Source organism: Parasteatoda tepidariorum, chromosome 4, assembly GCF_043381705.1.
Source record: "Parasteatoda tepidariorum isolate YZ-2023 chromosome 4, CAS_Ptep_4.0, whole genome shotgun sequence".
NCBI classification, from domain to species: Eukaryota; Metazoa; Arthropoda; class Arachnida; order Araneae; family Theridiidae; genus Parasteatoda; species Parasteatoda tepidariorum.
In genome coordinates, this window is record NC_092207.1 from 9,004,128 (window position 1) to 9,026,147 (window position 22,020).

The following is a 22,020-nucleotide window of genomic DNA, read 5'->3' on the forward strand; positions in this document are numbered from 1 at the left end:
AAGACGACCACTCATGCCGTCCCCATATATATATATATATATATATATCACACTTTCAAGTGCGAATGTACGCTCATGAAACATTAATGTTATTTCAATGGAACAGATTTTCTCTGTAAATTTTCGATATACTTTAGTTCTTAGAGGAAATAAGAAATCATTAAACGCTAAGCAAAATCGCAAATATTTGATAATTTCCTGGCATTCTTCGAATTGAATATTCGCTGTTGAAAAAGGAATAAAAAGTTAAAGATTAAAAGAAAAAATTCATAAGACATGGTTTAGGATAACAAACTGGCTCATGTAAACATAAATAAATATTTCTTAATAATTCTTCATATTTAAATAAGTTGATTTCTTTAATTTAAAACCGTTCAGGAAATGGGTTATTAAACAAATTAAGTTATCAAACAAAGCTATTCTCCACGAAGTGGCTGCATTTAAAAAGTACATAGTACACAGTCGCTACAGTTTTAAAAAATAAAATACTTGTAGCTGTAGCTCACAACACTTGTAATAAAGAAGTAGCAGTTAATTACAAAAATAATGTAGTTGTGTGTATTGATTGTGTAAATAAAAACAGAGCGCTAAACCGGACTTAACATTTAGCGAATTGACCAAGTCAACATACCTTTTTTTTTCTATTTTGAAACAACAACACAAAAACACCCATTTTATAGATGTTAAAAATTATCATTTGACTAGTGTCTGTAAAACAAAAACTAAAATTCTTGCTTCTTAGAAACAAAAAAAAAACATGCCTTTTCTTGATGTTAAAAATTTTTGTTTGAATAGCTACTGTAAAACAAAAATTAAAATTTTTGCTACTTCGAAACAACAACAAAAAAAAGCATTTTCCTGATGTTAAAAATTATCGTTAGAATAGTTTCTGTGAAACAAAAATTTAGAAATTCAACTTTTTTTACTTTTTTCATTTCTCGAAAACAATACTACTGATTTTGCTTAAATTTCAGATTTTATAATTTAAAATTAAATTGTTTGTGAAGACATAATATTTAAAAAAATAAAAATCTGTAAATTATTTTGCTTGAGATCACCTTCGTATCCAGAATTTTGATTTAACCAATATCAAGGACTACGCTTTTAAAGTAGAAGATGATTTATTTAATTGATATCACTCCTACATCGTCTGAATAAAAAAAATAATAAAAGAACATACTTACTTCTGTCTCTAACAAGAAAGTAATGAATGTTATGGTCTGTGTCCGGATCTCTTGCCTGGAGTTTGAAAACTGGTGTTCCCGGTGGAGCATTCAGTTGAACGACGGCTTGCATGGGAAGGGGTCTGTTGATGAAATAGGGTGGCTCGTCGTTCACATCCTTCAGGTGTATTATCACTCGCTGCCTCTCTGGATCTGAAACGATCGAGACAAAATCATTTTTAATCTAACAATCCTTTTATTTATTTATATTATTTTTTGCAACAAACTGGTCTCCCGAGCCGTAATGGCTCAGGGAATAGAGCGTAGTACACATTTAAATTAAGCCTAAAAGCCGTATTATTCTGTTCTAAATTTTTTATAAAATATTACGTAAAAGTACGAGTCGTGAGATAGTCTTTAAAAAGCTGCAGTCCTTTGTTTGCTTATAAAGAAAAATATTTCGTAAAGGTAGGCTTATAAAATGATTCAAGAGAAACACACAAAATGTCATGCAGTACATATTTAGGACAATGGGATACCTGCAAGTGACGTAGTGTGGGCATTTCGATCCTGATTGGTTGTCGAAACATGGCATTTGTTTACGTTAGGAACTGTTCTTTCCGTTCTATTTCGAGTAAGCCAAGCCCATCAAGTATCAATTCTCTTAAGTGACACATTCTAAATTCTTTCACAAAGATTTCAGTTCCTTGTACTATATATTTACAAAGAGATTTAACACAAAGACAGGCACGAAGCCACGTGGAAAATAAACAAACTAATAATGCATCGAAGTTGCCAGGTGCACAAAACAAAAATATATCGCGGTTACAATGAAATACATGAACAAATATTAAATCTAAGTTAAATAAAATAAATAAGCTGGAACGAATTATATTTCAACAAACTCGGTGTACGATACGGCACTGTATTTAATTAACTTATCGTTAATTAACATTCTAACTTATGTAGAGAAACTTTAGCTCAACTTTAATACGTCATTTTGCTGATAAAGATTAGCTGGTGGTGACGTCATAGGTCACATGTGTGGATATGGGAGGTCTTAGTGGTGGTATGAGAGTGCCAGTACTCAATTGAAAACACGTACTAGGCTTCAGTTACAAAACTAGCCTCTTTTTTTATTTTTAATTTCGCAAGGTATAATGTTAGATAAACAAATGCCGTAATATGCTTTAAGTACCTAAATAACAAATTATATTTGTTTGTTAATTTTAAAATTATAGCTATCTTAAGACTTTTAAATACACGTCCCTTCAATAAAAGGCTCTATAAGAGCACAGTGGGACAAAAATCCGGAAAATAATTAAAAATTTGATATGGATTAAAACTCATCATTGGAATTATTTTTTTTACAGTAGATTATTTAAGAAATGCATTCGTGAACTTAATTTTGGGATTCACTGCAATAAAATAATGGTAAAATTCAAATTAAGTTTAAATTTTTTAAATATTGAGAATAGTGTTATATCCTTTTAAGCCTATAAATATTTGTAATAATTTAAATTATAAAAANTGACCTCCCAAGACCCCCCCCTCTTCGGGTTGCACGCCTGTCTTAAGGACCCGTTTATTACGAGCACTCGGATTTAACAAGTACATGTTACGGTCCCTTTGTGCTCGTTATAAACGAGTTCGACTGTAGTGTTATATCCATTTAAGCCTATAAATATTTGTAATAATTTAAATTATAAAAAGTGAATGTGAAACTAAACTGTATACTATCTTAATATATCATATTTTTCATACTTAATATATCATATTTTTTGCTAGAGCTGGAAAGAAAGTATTTGTGGCTTACGCATCTTAGCAGTATATATAATTAAGGAGGTAATCAAAACTAGCTGAAATAAAGTTTGTATATTTTTAGCTGTTTTTAGCATATTTCAGAAATCGTAACCCAAGTTACTATTCGTCCTTATGATATGTTTTAAAAACAATTAAAATGTATATTTCAAATCACATAAACACACATCAGTCACTTATTTGTCTTATGATTTTTCAATTTAAATTTTAAGTTGGCCTTCACGAGGAAAGAACATCAATCCACACCAATATTTGTATGTTTGCTACTTTACCAGTAATCTGTCCCATCTCGAAATGTAAAAAGCAGTTTTCTAGTCATTTTAATTTATTTACATGACTATTATTTTAATATTTCGAATGAAATTTATAGCTGTCACGTATAATTAAATGCCTCAAAACAATATTTTTATATTTGCATAATTATGCCAATGAAAAAAAATCTTTAGAAGTTTTTTTTTTTAAAAATATCACATCTCTTTCTTATCCAAAGATACCACTCTACTTTAAATTTTGCATCCAAAATTTTTACAAAGGAAGGAAATTATTATTCCGCGAAATGAATTTTTTGGGTAACACTGGTTTAATTCATCCCTAGAACACTCCATCATGTCGGAAAAGAATGTTTGCAATTTCAGTCGCATGATTATTGTTTTTAGCGGACAGCGACTAAGACAGAGAGCTCGTAATATAAATGACACTTAAGATTTTAACGCTTTCAGAAGAATTTTATTTGTGGAAATAAAAAGTGAAAAAATTTTCTGTGTGTTGGAGAGGGAAAAAAATTTGTAATTTGATGAAATGTGTTTGTGATTAAAAACTTTTAACATTTAATTATAAGAAAACAATAAAGTTTTATTCAATTTATAAAATTTATGTATAATACTCTTACAAAGGAGTATTAAACTAATTTTAACTCGCTATATCTGAAATTAAAATTATAATTATTCAAACTTATTACATTAAAAGTTGTGAAAAAAAATGGAAAACAAAAGGATATGTATTAAAAAAGATGGAAATAATAGTAAAAAAATTTACCTAATATTTTAATCGATTAGCATTTTCATGTGAAATAACGTGTTTCCTTTTGTTTTATTTAAGAAACATGATATGATGAACCACTTGAAACTTTCATATGCCTATACAGGGGTCTGTTTAGAAGAAATTTGGGTCCGTTAACGGACCCTTCACAAAATATTTTAACTTAAAAACGAACCCTTCACAAAATAAATTTTCTTTTAATCGGACCCTTCACAAATTTGTTTATCTTCATTATTGTTTTGTTAATCGAATAAACCCTTCCCAGGACAGAAACCAAGAAAGATGGATGTAAACGAATTAAGTTGTGTCTTCGGCAGACGATTCTTCCATTATTCGTCCGAAATTCATATTCTGTGTTCAGCAATATAGGCTAAATATCAAATATTTGTGTTGCACCTCTAATTTAGAAGCAGCAATTGCTGTTTATTTTTGAAACTTTAATTTCTGTTATTATAATTTTACAGTGCCGAGCATAAATCTTGTATTTATTTATAATTTAAAAACTCCTTGAAAAAGTTTTTTGCAATAACGGACCCTATTTGCACAAATTCACAAAAGCGGAACCTNTTGAAAGAATGTGAGTAAATTTTTCACAATTTCACGAAAACCGGACCTTTCACAAAATGCCTGGACAGACCCCTGCTATAACTAGTTGGTGTAAGGAAAAACATAGACAAAAAAAAAATTTCAATGGCTTACAACCAGCTAGTGTAAGACGGAAAAAAAAAGACGCAGGAAACCTTCTGTTGGCTAATAGCCTGTATATGTAAGAAGGAAAATCAAAGGATCTGGAAAATTTCAATTGGGTTACAACCAGTTGTTGTAAGATCGAAAAGCAAATGTGCAGGGAAATTTCCAGTGGCTAAAACTATTTTGTGTTAATACCGATTAAAAAGTTGCGGAAAAACTTTCAGTGGCTTAAAACCAGTTAGTGTAAGATGGAAAAGCAAATTTGCTTTTCGTAAATCGATGTAATGTTTCGATTGTATTTTTGGCAGTTTTGTATATTGATTTTCACGTGGTTTTTAAATTTCTCAATATAATTCAAACAATATGGAAAATTCGAATCGTGCATTGAGTATTTACTTTTTAAGGCAATGATTCTATGGAATTTTTGGCAGTTATTGCTATTGATTTCTCAAAAGTTTTAACATTCGATATTTTTTATGCGATATTACAATTATTTATTATGCATTTGAGTGACCCCTTTTTGTAGAGTCCAATTCGCGTGATTTCGTCGACGATCTTTTTTTTTTTTTTCGACAATGGATTTCAAGATTTTTAATTATTTTTTTTATTCTGATGATTATTTACAAAATGGGGAAAGAAATAATTTGTGCGTTTTTCTTTTGTAGACACAGCGCTTTTGTTAATTATTTATAAAATTAAATTAGTAATTAATAATAGTTTATTAGTAGTTATTAATTAAATTAGTAACATATATGTTTGTATCTTGCTGAAAGATTTTAGTGCTAGACAGTTTTCTCGCAGATAGCTAGAAAAAATTCTGCCACAGGGTACTGTGTACTGCATACAGACAGTAAGGCTAAGATATAACATCTCCAGTGGTAGATCATGCGTTAATGTCCCTTTCTCGTTTGGTTAGCCATGAGAGTTTTTGTGATTTGTCAAGCCACGTATTACAAATGAGGATTAGTTGAAAATGCGAATGGTTAATCCAGCAATCCTCTTGTCTCTAGATAGGGTTTATAATCACTGTACGGATTTAAAAATTGGTCTAAAATAAATCGGTTGTTTAACTTGGATTATAAAACTGATTGGAACAATTATTAAATATAGATTTAAAATTATTTTAAAATAGGAATCGCAACTGACTCGCAATAACCTTAACAATAGACATTTCCGCGGTAGCAGAAATCCTCCAGCACTGCAGAGGGCGCTGCAGAACAAAATATGGAGATAAAATTGTTAGCAGACAAAATAATGGAGAACAGTTTCTAAATAGAAAGAAAAAGAAAATAATTTTCTATTTCCATTTATGAAAAATAAATAATAGTTACATTTTTTTTAAAAAATTTGATACCGAAAAACGAAGCTAATATTTTATTCTTGTTTCAGTTTATTGATTTATTTGTCTGCAAAATCTGTGATATTAGGATAATGAAATTCTTTTGAAGAAGCTTTAAATATGCGCAAATCACGAATTACAGTCCTATTAATTTCTTCCGGAAAAGATATTATTTTAATATTATCATCTGCAAGCTCATCTCTTGTTTCTGATTTCTTTATTGGGCTTAGGATGAGTACATTTTTTTCTCTATTTGGGCAAAGCCAAAGTATGATTGTATAAAATTCGAATTAAATTTAAGCAACATAAAGCTGTTGTTCCTAACTTTATTGAATTTAATATTTGCCAAATATATGTTAGATTAAACTCAATTTTTGCAATAATAATCTTTGCCTGATAGCGTTGAAGTCGCAAGCAAATTTGAATTTTCGGAAATAGTGTTCGGAATAGTCATTTGTCAATTCTAAAAGTCAAAATGCGAACGATTTGAAAACTACATTCTCCTTATCTTTTAGAAGTATTTTTACTCTACAAAAAGTCGTTTTTTTTAAACTTTGAATCAATTAGTGGTATTTTTACTTTAAAACAATCGTTTTTTTCCCCATTGTATAAATTAGCGGTATTTTTACAGTACTACAAAAAGTCGTTTTTTTACCTTTGAATAAGTTAGCCGGATTTTTTTTTTTAAACAAACTAATATAACTGTATTGGGAACAAAAACAAACACATAAATACAAAGAATATAGAATATATATTCGTCGTCAAGAGGAAAATCCTGTCCAGGCGACGAAGAAAAGTAATACTATAAATTTAAATTAGAAATTTAAAATAAAAAAGGGGGGGGGGATATTACAATTATAAATTATTTTACTCATCATAAGACATCATATATTGTTGAACATTGTAATTATAGAAAAAAATACATGAAACTATATTAAAAAAAAACAAAGGTAACATAAGAAATTCATTTGGATTGGCACAAGACTGGAAAAAATCAAATGCTTCCTTTAAAGTGAAAAATAGAGATCTAAATCGTCAATGTTCATCATAAATTGAAATAAAGCGCGCTTAAAAGAAGAATATATTTGGATGTTTTGCAACTGGAATGGTTATTTATTATATAATTAAGGTACTAAGTAAAAACACTGTTTTCGTGAAATTTCTTTTATAAAGTGAGGAATCTCATATATTTCAGTTGGTCTCCTTTCAGACACATTAGTTTTTAATTTGCATACTAATTTATTCTTGTGTAAATAAAGTAAAATACGAAAAAATACATTATGGCGAAATGGTAATAGGTTAATTCTTGTATATATATATTGGTAGTAATTATACTTGAATTATTTATATTTAGAGAATTAATAATCTTGAAGCATTTATTCTGAACTGAGTTTAAAGGAAGTAAATTAGTTTTATATTCACCGCCATATATTATTTCACCATAATTAATTAAAGAATAAAACGAGGAGTAATAGAGTGCTTTCACAAAATTAAAATGAATTTTATTCCTAAGATGATAAAATTTAACTAAACAAAACGCAATTTTTTAACTAAATTGTTAATATGTGTTTTCCATTTCAAATTAGAATCGATATATAGTCCTAAATATTTGATATTATTTACAGATTGTAGAATATAGCATTGACAATTTTCATTAGTACTTTTGCAGGAGAGAGAGTGAAATTTTAAATTTAAGTTAAATTCTGATTTTCTTAAACTGAAATAAATATATTTAGTTTTATTTAGATTTAAATTTAAGTCATTTATTGTAAACCATTTTGAAATTATGCGTAAATCAGATTGAATTTGAAAAATTAGTTGATTTAAATCAGTGCAAGAATACAAAATTACGGAATCATCAGCATACGTTATTATCTTACCAAAAAGTTTGAGTTGACAAAAGTCATTGATGAATATAATAAACAATAAGGGTCCTAGAATAGATCCTTGAGGAACACCACGGTTTGAAAAAATATAATTACTAAAATTACTTCGGATTTTAACTCTATGTTCTCTGTTTGAAAGATATGAAACAAACCAATTTAACATAATTCCTCTGAAACCAGCAAATTCTAATTTTTTAATTAAAAGATTGTGATTGACATTATCGAAAGCTTTTGATATATCAAGAAATATAGCTACTGTTATCTTATTTTCAGCAATACTATTATGAATAAATTTTGAAAATTCCAAAAGAGCTTTTTCTGTACTTTTGCCTTTAATAAATCCATGTTGATTAACAGAGAAAAAATTTGTATGTTTTAAATAATTGTACATTTTATCAGCTAGAGCTTTTTCAATCATTTTGGAAAAAACAGGTAATATTGAAATTGGTCTATAGTTTGATAGGCAATTTTTATCGCCGGTTTTAAAAATAGGAGTTATGGTTGCTCTTTTTATAGAAGTTGGAAAAATGGATGACTTGATTGAGGTATTGATGAAATTAGTTATAAAATGTATATTATTGAGAGCAAATACTAGTTTAATTAATTTTACATTAATACCATCATAGTCAAAGGAGTTTTTATTAGAAAGAGAATTTATTAAGGAAAGTACATCACAATCATTCAATTCTAGGAAAACAAACGAGGTTAAACTTGGTGAAATATATATTTGAAAACTGTTTGAATTTGGGTTTGAGGTACTGTTAGCATTTGAATATGATTTATTGAATTGATCAGAAGATTCATAGTCGTTTAAAATATCAGGTAAAGTAGGTGATTTGCTCTGATTGCCAATAATACTATTTACAAGATCCCATTTTTGTTTACTTGAATCACAGCTTAAAAATTTGATTTTGAAATATTCTGATTTTGCTGTTTTAATTAAGTTCTTAAGCTCAGAAACTATAGTGTTGTATGCTGCTTTGTAAATAATATCCCATGGATATTTTCTAGCTTTTTTGAATAGTTTTTCCTTTCTTCGAATTAAAATCAAGATATCACTATTCATCCAGTTATTTTTGGCTCTTTTGTTTAATTTATGCGTATATTTAAAATTATTTTTTAAATTATTAAGTTTGAAAACAAAACTTTGAGATTGTTGATCAAGAGAATCTTGAGGATTGTAAGTAAATTTGTAATTTGACAGATAATTATAGAGTTTATTATAGTTGATTGAAATTTTATTTTCAGTTTCCTTAATTTTACTTACCTCATCGTTATAAACACTGCAAAAGGTTGAATAGAGATCGCTTATGTCCTTTATGAATATTCCGGATTTGACTGAAAATTTATTTGTTTTTACGAAGGCATGATCAATGCAAGTTGACGAGGAATTTACTCTAGTTGGTTTGTCCATGTAATTTTGAAATCCAAATTGGCATAATAAATTAATATATTCATGAGTAATAAAATCATCACTTAGAATATCAATATTTATATCACCCATCAGTATTATATTAGGATATTTAAGCTTAGAGATTATAACTTTAAGTTCAGTATTAAAAAAATCAACACTAAAATCATGAGATCTATATAAAGATAGAAATAATAAATCTAAAGATTTGCAATAAAGTAATATAGATTCTGCGGAAACAAAATGTATAGCTAATTCTGAAATATCAAGACATCTTTTAATAAAAACACAAACACCTCCAGAGCGATTATTATTTCTGCAATTAAAGAATGAATTATAACCATCTATTGAGTAAAAATAAGTTTCATTTTGGTAAATCCAAATTTCCGACATAATTATGACACTTATATTTTCAATCATGCTAGAAATATGTGAAATAAAATTATCAAAGTTGGCTCTTAAACTTCTAATATTTATATGTAAAATATTAATGTTTAACTTACAGATTGAGGTAATAAAAAAATTTAAATGGTCCAAATTTTCGAATTTTTGGGCAGTCCGGCACAGATAAAAATGTTTCTTCAGTTGGATGAAATATTAAGGTCTTGAGATGATTTCACACGTATTATTTTGGACGATTCATCTTTTCTCAGGAATATTTTACCATCACGAACCCAACAAAACTTGAATCCCTTTTCAGATTTAGCCTTACGTGAAAGATAAAATAGATGCTTCAGTTCGGGAGTCAAATGTTCATTGAAGTAAACAGGCATTTCAGTGAATCTGGAGTTGACTTCGCAGGTTGAAAGTTTACGATTTCTCAGTTTCTTTAAGAGCTCATCACGTACAGATTTGGATTTAACTTGAACGATGATGGGTTTAGGTTTATCTTTATTAAAGCTGGGGACTCTGTGAGCGGTGATCAGATTTTCGGATATATTAGTATTCGCAACATTATCAATCTGGGATATTACTTGTTGTATGTCTTCATTTTCACATTCGGGTAAGTTACTTATTTCAAAGTTGGATCTTCGGGAATATTGCTTGAGTTCAATAACTGCTTCTTTTAGTTCATTCAGTTCCTTCTTTATTTCTGCGCTTTCTCTAGTTAGCTGATCATTTTTTGCTTGTAAAGCTTTGTTTACATTTTGTAGCTCTGTGATAGAATTTTTCAACTCTTGAATTACTTCACTGTTGAATTAAATTGAACGGGTTAAATCACTGAATTTGTTAGTTATTAACTCTATTAGGTCTTTATTTTGCTGTAATATATCCTCGAGAATGCCTGGGCTAGTTGCACTTTTTATTTTCGTTGGGTTTTCCTGTGGTTTTGAACATTGTACGCAGGTCCACTTTGGTTTTTAATCAACAGTAAGTCTTCTAAAAGCTCTTTCAGTGAAACCACCACAATGAAAATGAAAAACAGAATTGCATTCACCTTTGCATGTTAATCCATCCGAGTCTTCCAGAATTGGTTCTGTACATGCTTTACACAAAATTTTTGACGAAGACACTGTTTGAAGCAATATTTATGTATAGAAAGCCTGCTTACTAAAACATTAGATTGATATTTTCATATTTTTAATAATTATAAATGAAATTAGATTTAAAACAATGGGTAAAATCAAAATACTCAAGGAGTGAGAAAAAACGTGCGCAACAGAGGCTACCAGCACTTGCCAAAAAAACTTTACTTTACAAATTATAGTTTTTTTCCCTTTGTATTTTTACTTTACAAAAAGATTAGTTTTTTTTTTACCTTTGAATAAGTTAGCAGTATTTTTACTTTTCAAAAGTCGTTCTTTTTACCTTTGAATAAGTTAGCGGTATTTTTAGTTTACAAAACGTCGTTTCCCCCCTCCCTTGAAAGAGTTAAAGAGTGTAAAACAATGAGACAATTTTATTACAGTAACTACCCAACGAAGTGGTCTTTTCTTCGCCGAGCTGTTATATCTCTCTACTCAATCGTTTTGGCAGAGAAAATACTGGCCTTGTGCTCGGAAGACAGGCAACTGATGTGAAACAGACTTCAACAGAATAATCACAGTAACACAAAGTAATACATAACTAATTTGCTTAGGTGACCGTGCCAATTTTTTTTAAAAATATAACAATTTAAAAAAGTAGTTAACGTGAACGTTGTTGCGCTTTCCAAACAGAAAAAATGTTTTATGCTTATTATTTTGAAAATACGAAAATACTTAAGGAGACGAAAAACATTTGATGTCGACTGCTTTTATAAGAATGGCAATTTTATCACTCCATTTGTATTTTCTAAAACAAAATTAGATAACTCTAATTTCACGAATTAAGGTACGAACTGCTTCGATTTTTACTGGTTAGACAAACTAGTGATTTAATGAGGTTAATTTATAATAATCTTTCTATTTGATTTTTAATTGTTTTAATAAACTCAAGAGCAAAGAGAAGAAAAACTTTTCTTAAAATTCTATGACGCATTCTATGGTAAGTATAAAAGTAAAATCAACGTAGAATCGATTCTTTCCGCTAGAGGATTGTTTTTGGTGAATGCACGAAAATAAGATCCTATTCATGTGGGAGAAAAAACCCTATATTTCTAGCAGTTGTAATTTGAACAATGCCTCACTTGCTTAGATAGCAATCTCTGATGTGTAAATAGATACAAATACAAAATTCGAACCTTTCGTAGAAAAAACCCGTATAATTTATAAATTATTAGTCCAATCATTTAGAGATTGGTTTCATTCAATTCAAGTGGAAAAAATTTATCGTAAGCAATGCTTCACATGCCTGAAGAAATTCATATCTCCCCCTCATTTCACCCCCAATTCTCTAACAAAAAAGGGGGAGACGTACAAAGGAGAGTGGAGGAGTTTTTCAGGTATCAGTTATTATGACTAGGACTGGGCGATATTAGAAATTATATATCGTGATATATCGTCAGTTTTGCATCGCGATATAGCGATGTATCGCGATATAGTATTTTTGAATTTCATTTACTTTAAGGCACAGAAAGTCAGATTTCTATCAAGACTTCATACGCATATTGATTTAAATCAATTTATAAATTTGAAAATATATATGTTTTGCTAAAGAAAGATATTAAATAAATTGACTAAGATGTACAAATCTTACTTAAAATATTTATTGAAAAAATGTGTGTAGATACAGAATGAAATATTTGCACTTCTTTATCGTTTATAAGGTATAAGCAGTCTTAATTTAAGTTAACCCCTAAAACACCCTTAATGAAAAAAAATATTGTTATTAAACAAAAGCTGATTTTAAAATTTCAAAATATATTTTAATTAAAATAAAAGTTAGATTGACTAAAAGCCGAAGTTTAAAATTAAAAATGTTCGAATTTTAAACTAAAAAGTAAACATAAGATTTGTAATAATTTCTTAAAATTTTCGTTCTCTGAAAGATTTCTCAGTTTAAAAATAAAAAGGGAATTTTATAAAGATATCTAGCTGAAATTATTGAAAGAAAATTTAAAAAATTAAAAAAAAAGTTTGTTAAGAAATTCATTATACACTTAAAACAAAGTGTTAAAAATATTTTTTTTTTTTAAAAAAAAAAACTTTTTTTAACAAATCAATATTTGCTTGTACTATTATGCGTAAATAATTACAGAATTATTAAGTTCGATCGTAATGTTCAAATTCTTAATGAAGAAGTAAACACAAGTTTTGTTATATTTTCTAAAAATGATCACGCAAATAACAAAAGATTTCTTAGTTTAAAAATAAAAAAATAAATAAAAGTGAAATTTATCAATATATTTACCTAACAGCATAGGAACAAAATTTAAAAAATAAGTTCGTTAAAAAATTATTTGTATGCTTAAAACAAAGAGCTAAATAAATTTTAGAAAAAAAATGCTTCTTAAACACTATTTTTATTATTATTTCATATAAATAATTAAATTAAATTAAATAATGACCGAATTATGAACGAAAAACAAAGTAAGGCAAAGTTTCTTAATTAAATTCTTAAAAATAAAAACAAAAGAATTGTGATATTCGGTAATATATTTAGCTAATTAACTAATAATATAAAACGAAAATTAAAAAAAAATAATGATTTTACTCTCTAATAAAACGAAGTAGTAATTGATAAAAAAAAAAAAAAAAAAATGAATAAAATTCGCAAACTTTTCAAATTCTTTTGAACAAATAAAGTTTATTGACTTATGTCCAAAAAATAAGTTTTGTTTTAACTTTATTTCTAAAAATAAAAACAACTCAAGATTTATAAATTTAAAATCAGTAATAGAAGCCCATTAAATTATTAGAAGTTTTATCCGAAAGGTTTTTAATAAATTAAAAGAAAGTAAAAAAATAACCTAACAAATTTATTTACTTTGTAATTTAATTCCTTATGGGTGCCTTAAATTAGATTTCCGATAATTTTCACATTTAAAAATATAAAAAAAGTTTTGTCAGAAAATAAATAAAAAACTTACCTAATTAATGAAGAAACTTTTCTTTATAAATTCTTTTCAATAATAGATTGCGTTCAGAACAAGGTTACGACGGCGATCACGAAGTTAATCCCATTGAAAATAATCTACAAGAAACGATTTCAAATCGCGAAGGTGCGAAAACGAACATGTGATATAACGATATAAGGTCTCAAAAGTGATTCTGATTCTACCGCTCATCAGTCAAGGCCGTCTCAACATAACGAAACAATATCGTCTTCCACAGCGCGAGTTGGCATCGGAACGTAAGAGAAAGTCCTTGCGTGTATCGCTATATCGTTATATCGTCTTCTTCACTCGACGGCTTAAATCAGATTTCTGATGCATCGCTTGGAATGAAAGTTGCTGTATCGGTTTGCCGATATAGGCGTTAAATCGATATGTCGCGATATACCGATTTATAGCCCAGTCCTAATTATGACAAAACAAAGATTTCTGCCAAAAAGAAAATAATTTTGGGATTAATTTTTCCGTAGGAACATCCTTTTCATTGCTACAATTATCTAACAAAGGCGTATTTCATCGTATAATAAAAGGATCCTAATACGCAGGCTGATCAAAGTGGTCACCCACCCGCTCGCTGACCGCAGCCAGTGATGCCAGTGTTCAAATGGTAACCATATCTTTACGATCAATCCATTGCGGGACAAACCAGAATATTAATAAAATTAATTTAAAAAAATATTAATTTTAAAAAGAATTAAAACATTTCAATTTCAGATTCAACATATTTTTACTTTATTTAACACTCAGCTCACTGGCAATTTTACACAAAAACCAAGCTACCGTCTATTATTTTGCAATTGAATATGGAAGTAAAATAAAACATTATAAATACATTCCAATAAATTTTATTTATATTGAATAAATTGAAATGAAACTTTGGAATATTCTTTATCCACCTGCAATGTAAGTGCAATGCAAGTTTCAAGTACAAGTGCAATGACGAGTTAATTCGTCACTGGTCAGTAATGTGTTGTTATCAGTACTAGTTGAAATGGCAAATTTCAATAGTTCCAATTAGGGGACTGTCTAAAAATTATATATAAGGTTCATGCATATCAGCCTTACGTACAGGATTCATTGGTTAAATCTTTTCGGAATTACAGTCATTCTATTGGAAAAAAAATCAATTAATAATGTTATATTATGAAATTTTATGGTGATGAATTTAAGCGTCATACGCCTATATATGACGCAAAATTTTTTGCTCCATTTGTTTTCAACAAATGGAGCAACAAATTTTGTAGCTACACAATTCGCATCTTTCATGCGGTTTTAAAATTTATTTATTTCAATCAACAATACAGTAATCATATTATAGAATTTTTAAATGTTAAATTAAGGAACCATCGATTAAAATTACTTTTGCGCAAAAATGTTATGTGGCATATTCACTGTGTTTTCATTTCAAGATTATTGAACCCCCAATTTAAAACAATTCGAATAACTGAAATCTTTCTTAATCAAGTTATATAATTACAAATTTTAATTATATATTAATAAAAGGGAATGTCATCTAATTGATACTGGTTATTTTTTTAACGTATTACTACTTTAAAAATTTTCCATGAATTGATTTGAAACTATTATGAGTTGTTCAGTATTTGTAAAATTATACCGGAAACTGTTAATACTTTCCGTTCTAAACAAAGTAAGAAATTAAAGATAGTATATTTTATAATTTTTTTTCGATAAAATTTTGCTTACACTACATTTAAGTAGAGATAAGTATATTATTTTTAGCTCACCGCTTAATTTCATTAAAAAGTAGTCTGGTAAAAATGTCCCTATTTTTTTAGAAAAATTTTATTCTGATTTCTTTTCTGGCCACTACGTAGCCTGGCTGACGAAGAATTGTCACCATGACGACGAATTGTAATCATAAAGCATTGTGACTAGTACGAGTTGGGCCTATAGTCATTGTGAAGAATTGTGCCCACGACGAAATGTGCTCGCGACGAATAGTGCACACGACGATTTGTGCTAGCGATGAATTATACTTACGACGAATGGTCTTTGTGCTTACTTACGAAGAATTGTCGCAACGACAAATTGTCCCACGACGAATTGTGTTTGACTAAATATCCGACGACAAATTGTAGCTGTGACGTATTGGGTATTGGGGCACCATGAATTGACGCAGAAACAGAGAAGTGCCCGGTTTTGTGTAGGTTCCGTTTTTACGATAAAATAATTAGTGAAGTCGTTAATCGACCTAAATTTTTCCTTAATAGCCAATTGAAATTATTGAGAATAGTTTTCTAAAAATCTTAAATAAAAAAAATCAGAATTTTCTTTCTTTAAATCTGCAAACTGAGTTATTTAATTATTTATGGATTGATTTTACTTGCCTTTAACTTTAATGAATTAAAATTAAAGTTTTCATATTCAAAAATTTAAATTTACATTTTTCATTTAAACAAAATATACATTATATTTGAAAATTAATTTGTATAATTTTATCAAATAAAAAAATTTAACTAAATCTGTAACTAAATGTTTTACTATAATAAACCTTACTTTTTTTTAAAACTCAAATTGATTTTTTTTTAAATAATTTCAATTTTATAATCACCACTCAGAACCGGCTGTGTAAACAAAAATTATAAGTGTACCAGACTTAAATTTATTTTGTAGTGCATATCTATTTTTCGTCAGCATCACAGAACAACAATCCAGACACACAGCTTAATCCAGACACACAGCGAGCCAATAAGAATTTTCATAACAGCAAAATATAATTTTTATCCAATTCCTAATCCCATGTTAAAACAGAAGGTCAATGCTCTTAATCTCCTTTATCTGCCGGCAGGTGGCAGGACAGTCCCGTTGTAGTCTTGGGTGAGTTCCAAATTCAATAAAATGAGGCAGATGATGCTCCTTGTTTTACGTTTTCTTTTCTTCTCCCTTTCTCTCTTTGTTTACTCTTTTTTTTCTTTTATCACTGTTTCGATTCATTCAGCCGAAGAAGAAAATGCAAATTCACTTCAAAAGAGAAGTGGGAAACGGTAAATAAGTGAACTTTTTATTTCTCTGCCCGCATTATAAAAATCGTTTATTATTTGTTCCGCTTATTTTTTTTGTTCCGATTCTCATTCTTCCATGTCTAGGTCGTGACTCCATAATCAATTACAACCCTTAGATAAGTGCCGATATTGCGGACGAAAAATGACGATTGTGCGATCCAACGAATATCTGGCCGGGAAGACATTTTATTCTGGCTTCAATGAACATGAAATACTGGAAGTTTCTTGGTTAGATATTTATTTAATAGAGAATGATGTAGGAAAGGTTATTTGGAAATGGCACTCAGGGAAACCAAATAATTCTTAAGTATTTATTTTGAATTTAATGAGTTTCTATCATACAGACGATTTAAAATTATTTTTAGGGAATGTTGTGATAAGAAATTTTCCTACCAATTGAACAAGGAATGATATTTAAGAAGTGGATTTTTGACACATACCCAGGAACACCAAATAATTTTTCAATATTTACTTTAAAATTTTCTAGTGATGTGTTTATCGTGCAGAATATTTTAAAATCAAATTTTAATTTTATTTTGAAGAAAAATCATGAAAAATTTTCTTACTAATTTAACGAAGGAATGATATAAGAATAAGATTTTGCACACTTACCCAGGATCCTCAGACAATTTTTAAGTATTTACTTTAAAAAATTTCAGAAATTTGTTTCTATTGTACAGACTATTTGAAATCAAACCGTCGTTGAATAGCCGACCCAATTTCGGGTTACGACTACTAAGCCTAATTTACAACTCCGTAACCTTGTAATTTTGACCCCAATCCAGAAGACAAGGAAACTCGTAGATCGAGTATTGTGAGAATTTTGCCTTCGTGGAAGACTTTCTGATGGAGTTAACTCGCATTTGTGTTACATGGAGAGGCAAACTGCGAAAACCTCCCACGGTTAGCCTGATTGCAAGGGGACTCCAACCCATGATTCGTCTACCACTGCGGATATTTCACGTCAGCACTGTGGTCGGTGCAAGCCGGATGCGGAATTCGTATCGACTGGGATTCGGTTCGCCTCGTTGGAAGGCAAACGCTCTATCATATGAGCCATCGCGACTCAATTGGTTTTATTTTGAAGAAATATTATCATAAGAAAGTTCATTACTAATTTAACAGAGAGTTATAAAGGAAAGGGCGTTGGAGATATATGCCTCGTGTCACCAAATGATTTTTCAGCATTTTTTTTAAACAATTGCTGTTAAATTTATTATCATGCTGACGATTAGAAATCAAATCTTTGTATTATTTTTAATGAATGTAGAACTAAGTAAGCTTACTTATTAACTAATTTATTTTTTTACAACCGGCTTTAAATAACCGATTCATATTATATTTCCGACTCACTTTGTTAAACTCCGTTTATGTCATGATTCTGAGCCCGACCAGAAGACAAGGACATCCTGAATCAATCATTTGAGCAAACTCGACTTCATGGTGAACTTTTTAAGAGAAACTAACCAGTATATGCTTTAGATCAGTGTTTCCCAAACTTTTTTTTACCGCGTACCTATCAACGTTTGATAATTTTACCGCGGCCCACTGGGTGTGGGGGGGCGTTGATTGTTCATATTTTATATTATTTTAATTTATTAATTTTAATTGAATTGTATTTAAACATGCCTTCAAAATTCAAAATAAAATACAGTTACACCAAAGAATAAATATAAAGTGATTTAACATTTTAACTCAATGAGAACCCTATGATGAACGTTAAATCAATGAGAACCCTGAGCTGAGACGGGGTAATTGCAGACAATGATACATCACAAACATTAAAAAATTTACGTCACTAACTTCGGGGCCACTTTTTTTTTTAATAAATAAAATCTTAATGGAACACAGATATTTTTATTTTGGAGTATAAACCTAGGAATTTAAATTCAGTTTCAGTGAAATGGGCGACCCGGTACCATTTGATCCGCGGACATGGGGAACACTGTTTTAGATGATGAGGATGACCACGGAAATCCCCGACGGCAAGGAGACTCACTCACATGCTCCACTGGGATTAATTTCGCCAACCCTTGTAATCGAGTCGTGGTGGCTCATCGGACTTATTCATTTGCACCCTTTTCAACCTAACTACGTACTTAAATAACAACCTCATTTATACCTTTGAAAAATACCTCATTTATAACTCAATATTTCCGTAATGGTGGGGGTAGAGCTTTCGCCTTCGAATGAGGTGAACCGGGTTCAAATCCCGGCAATGGCTGGTCGCTACGAATTCCGCATCCGGTTCGTACCGACCACAGTGCTGACGTAAAATATCCTCAGTGGTAGACGGATCATGGATTACAGTCCCCTTGTCGTGAGGCTAACCGTGGAAGGTTTTCGGGTTTTCCTCTCCATGTAACGCAAATGCGGGTTGGTTCAAAGAAGGCAAATTTCTCTCTATACTTGAACCAAGAGTTCCCTTGTCTTCTGAATCGGGGTCAAAATTACATGGCTACTGAGTTCAACTATAGTAGTCGTAAACCCAAAATTGGGTCGGCTGTTCAACGAAGGTTACAGAATAAAATAATATAAAAAAATCTGCAATCATGTGTACCAAGAACAGTATACCAATTGAAATGCCGTGGTTGATGGGATTCATACCAAAAATGTTGCTCATTTCAATATTCCAAGCTCATTGCTAAACCAATGGATGGGTGGTCTAATGTAAACAATAACAAGCGTCCTTAAACCGGAAGAAATTTAGAAAATTCCGGTGTATCCCTCCGCTTATGTTATGACTACGAGGCGATGTGTGAACAAGCCTAATATTCTATGCAGTTTTGTTATTGTAATTTAGGTTCAAATCTAAACATAATTGTACCATTCATAAGAGCTTTCAGAANATTTCGTTGGTGAATTCGTATTTCTTTTATCCATACTAGAGGGGTGAATCTTCGTTATGAGTTGCATAAGTCAAATTATTACTACCACGTTTCTATAACAGAAAATATTTAATTACAAGAAAATATGATGTAATTGGTACATTGGTTAAACTAATTAATACAACATTGCGCAGAGGGCCATCTATAAAAAATATTATCCTCAAACCTCAAAATAGTTGTCACCACTTTTTAATTTTTTCCAGATTGTGGCCACCCTGCAAAATCTAGATAAATATCGGTTATTGACCGTTAATTGTTGCAAATTTTAATTGAGAACGAGGAAAATTCTTTTTTGAAGAAGATTTTTCAACATTTTTTTTCAAATATTGTTATCAGAGCCGTGGTGGCTCAGGGGATAGAGGGTTCGCCTTCCAATGAGGTGAACCGGGTTCGAATCCCATCGATAGCTGGTCAATACGAATTCCACACCCGGCTCGCACCGACCACAGTGCTGATATAAAATATCCGCGGTGGTAGAGGTCAGACTAACACCTTGCGTCAGACTAACTGTGAGAGGTTTTCGTGGTTTTAATCTCCATGTAACGCAAATGCGGGTTAGTTCCATCCAAAAAGTCCTCCAGGATGGCGAATTTCTCCCATTACTTGACTCAAGAGTTCCCTTGTCTTCTGGATTGGGATCAAAATTACAACGCTACGGAGTTGAACATTAGTAGTCGCAAACCCAAATATTAGGTCGGCTGTTCAACAACGCTTCTAAAATAAAATAAAACTTTGTTATCAAATTACGTAGCAACATGTTTCAATTATACTTGACAATAATTATCGAATAATATTTTATGACAAAAGTCTAAGAAATAAAGAGTATCTATTAAAAAAAAATTATAAAAAAATAGCTTATTTTGTTTATTTATATTGCTTTTCAAACTTATTTGTGTTTATTATTTTAAACACAGTATAAAGTTAAAATTTTCAAAAATCTACTTTAGCGTAGTTTTTATTGAAAAAGAAAATGGTGAGTAAAGTTTTTTCAGTCGTACGGATAAATTTGCAAAACAGATTTTTGAATTTATATTGAAATAGAAAGCAATGAAAATATATTCAAACACCATAAATCAACTCTGTAAGTCTTCTTCCCAAGGCTAGAATTGGTTTTCCTTTTTCCAACTAACAGAGAAGTACACGAATTCTTCGCTATAAATTTTAAACTGAGCAAACTAAACATCAAAATAATAAAAATCTATAGAATGAATAATAAACATCTCAGTGTAATTTCAAAGTATAATTTTTGTACATTTGTAGATGCATATTATCTGTGAATTTGCAGTTATGCGTTAATTGGCTTCACTAGGGGGTTTCTTAACGCAAAGTTATAAATTGCGACGCAAATTCGACAAAATTGAGCCCGTGGTACCCGAAATGTTCGCAGGAAAATTCTGAAATCACCAACGTTGCACAGAAATTACATTATAAGCAGTGGATAAAAACAAATATTTCTTTTTCTTATTACATATTATTATGAAAAAAAATTAATCAAACACATTTTTTTTTAAAATACGGAATTAATGCGTCCCGGAAATTTCGAATCCTGCATTTAAGTGATCACCTTTTGACAGCCTCGATTTCGCACCAATTTCATCCTGAATCCATGTGGTTTTTCAGCAATTATTATTATAGGCTTTTACATAGTTTTCTGAAATCCCGATTATAAGGCAAAGATCAGAAAAAAATAAAGTTTTTTTTTTCTACGATGATTGTTGAAAACACGAGCAAGAACGGGAAAAAAAAATTCGTTCGAGCTAAATTCTCTGACCGACTTTTTTTAAAAAATAATTATTGAAATTTTAAAAATGTTAAGTCGTAATTGAAAAGTTAAGTATATAATCGCCTCTTGAAATTTATTGGTAGCCAGAGGAGGAGGGGGGAAATTACCTAGCACTTTAAAAAACCTTTTTCAGAAGCGTGACGATCAACAAATTGAACACGTCGTTTCGGATATGACTTATACTTACTTATTCGCTGATTCAGAAAATACTTATTCGACGATGTCCCCCCCGACACCTACATGGATCAAAAATAAGCAATTTTTAAAGAAACGTGTCAGCAACTCCCAGTTTAACTCGTTTTTTTTAAAAAATTATTATTCCCGAAAGCAGTTAGCTAGGCACCACTTACGTTATCTTTTAAACATATGAAAAGGAAACTTGTCTGCAGTTTAAATTGCAACAAAGCACAGTGGGCCAGCATCCAAGGTTTCGTGGCCAAAACTAGTATTTCGATAAAATTTGTTTCAAAATTTGCATTTAGGGGTTTTAATGAGCAGGTAAGT

At 30.0% G+C, this 22,020-nt stretch overlaps 1 protein-coding gene across 1 annotated transcript in view; it reads right to left on the minus strand.

The window, feature by feature from the left end:
* LOC107454545 (neural cadherin) overlaps window positions 1-22,020 on the minus strand; it is a 500,390-nt gene that overhangs the window by 399,198 nt on the left and 79,172 nt on the right. The window contains exon 3 of the mRNA XM_071180540.1: window positions 1,185-1,376. Coding sequence (XP_071036641.1) covers window positions 1,185-1,376 — 192 coding nt within the window. The remainder of the gene's footprint in view (window positions 1-1,184; window positions 1,377-22,020) is intronic.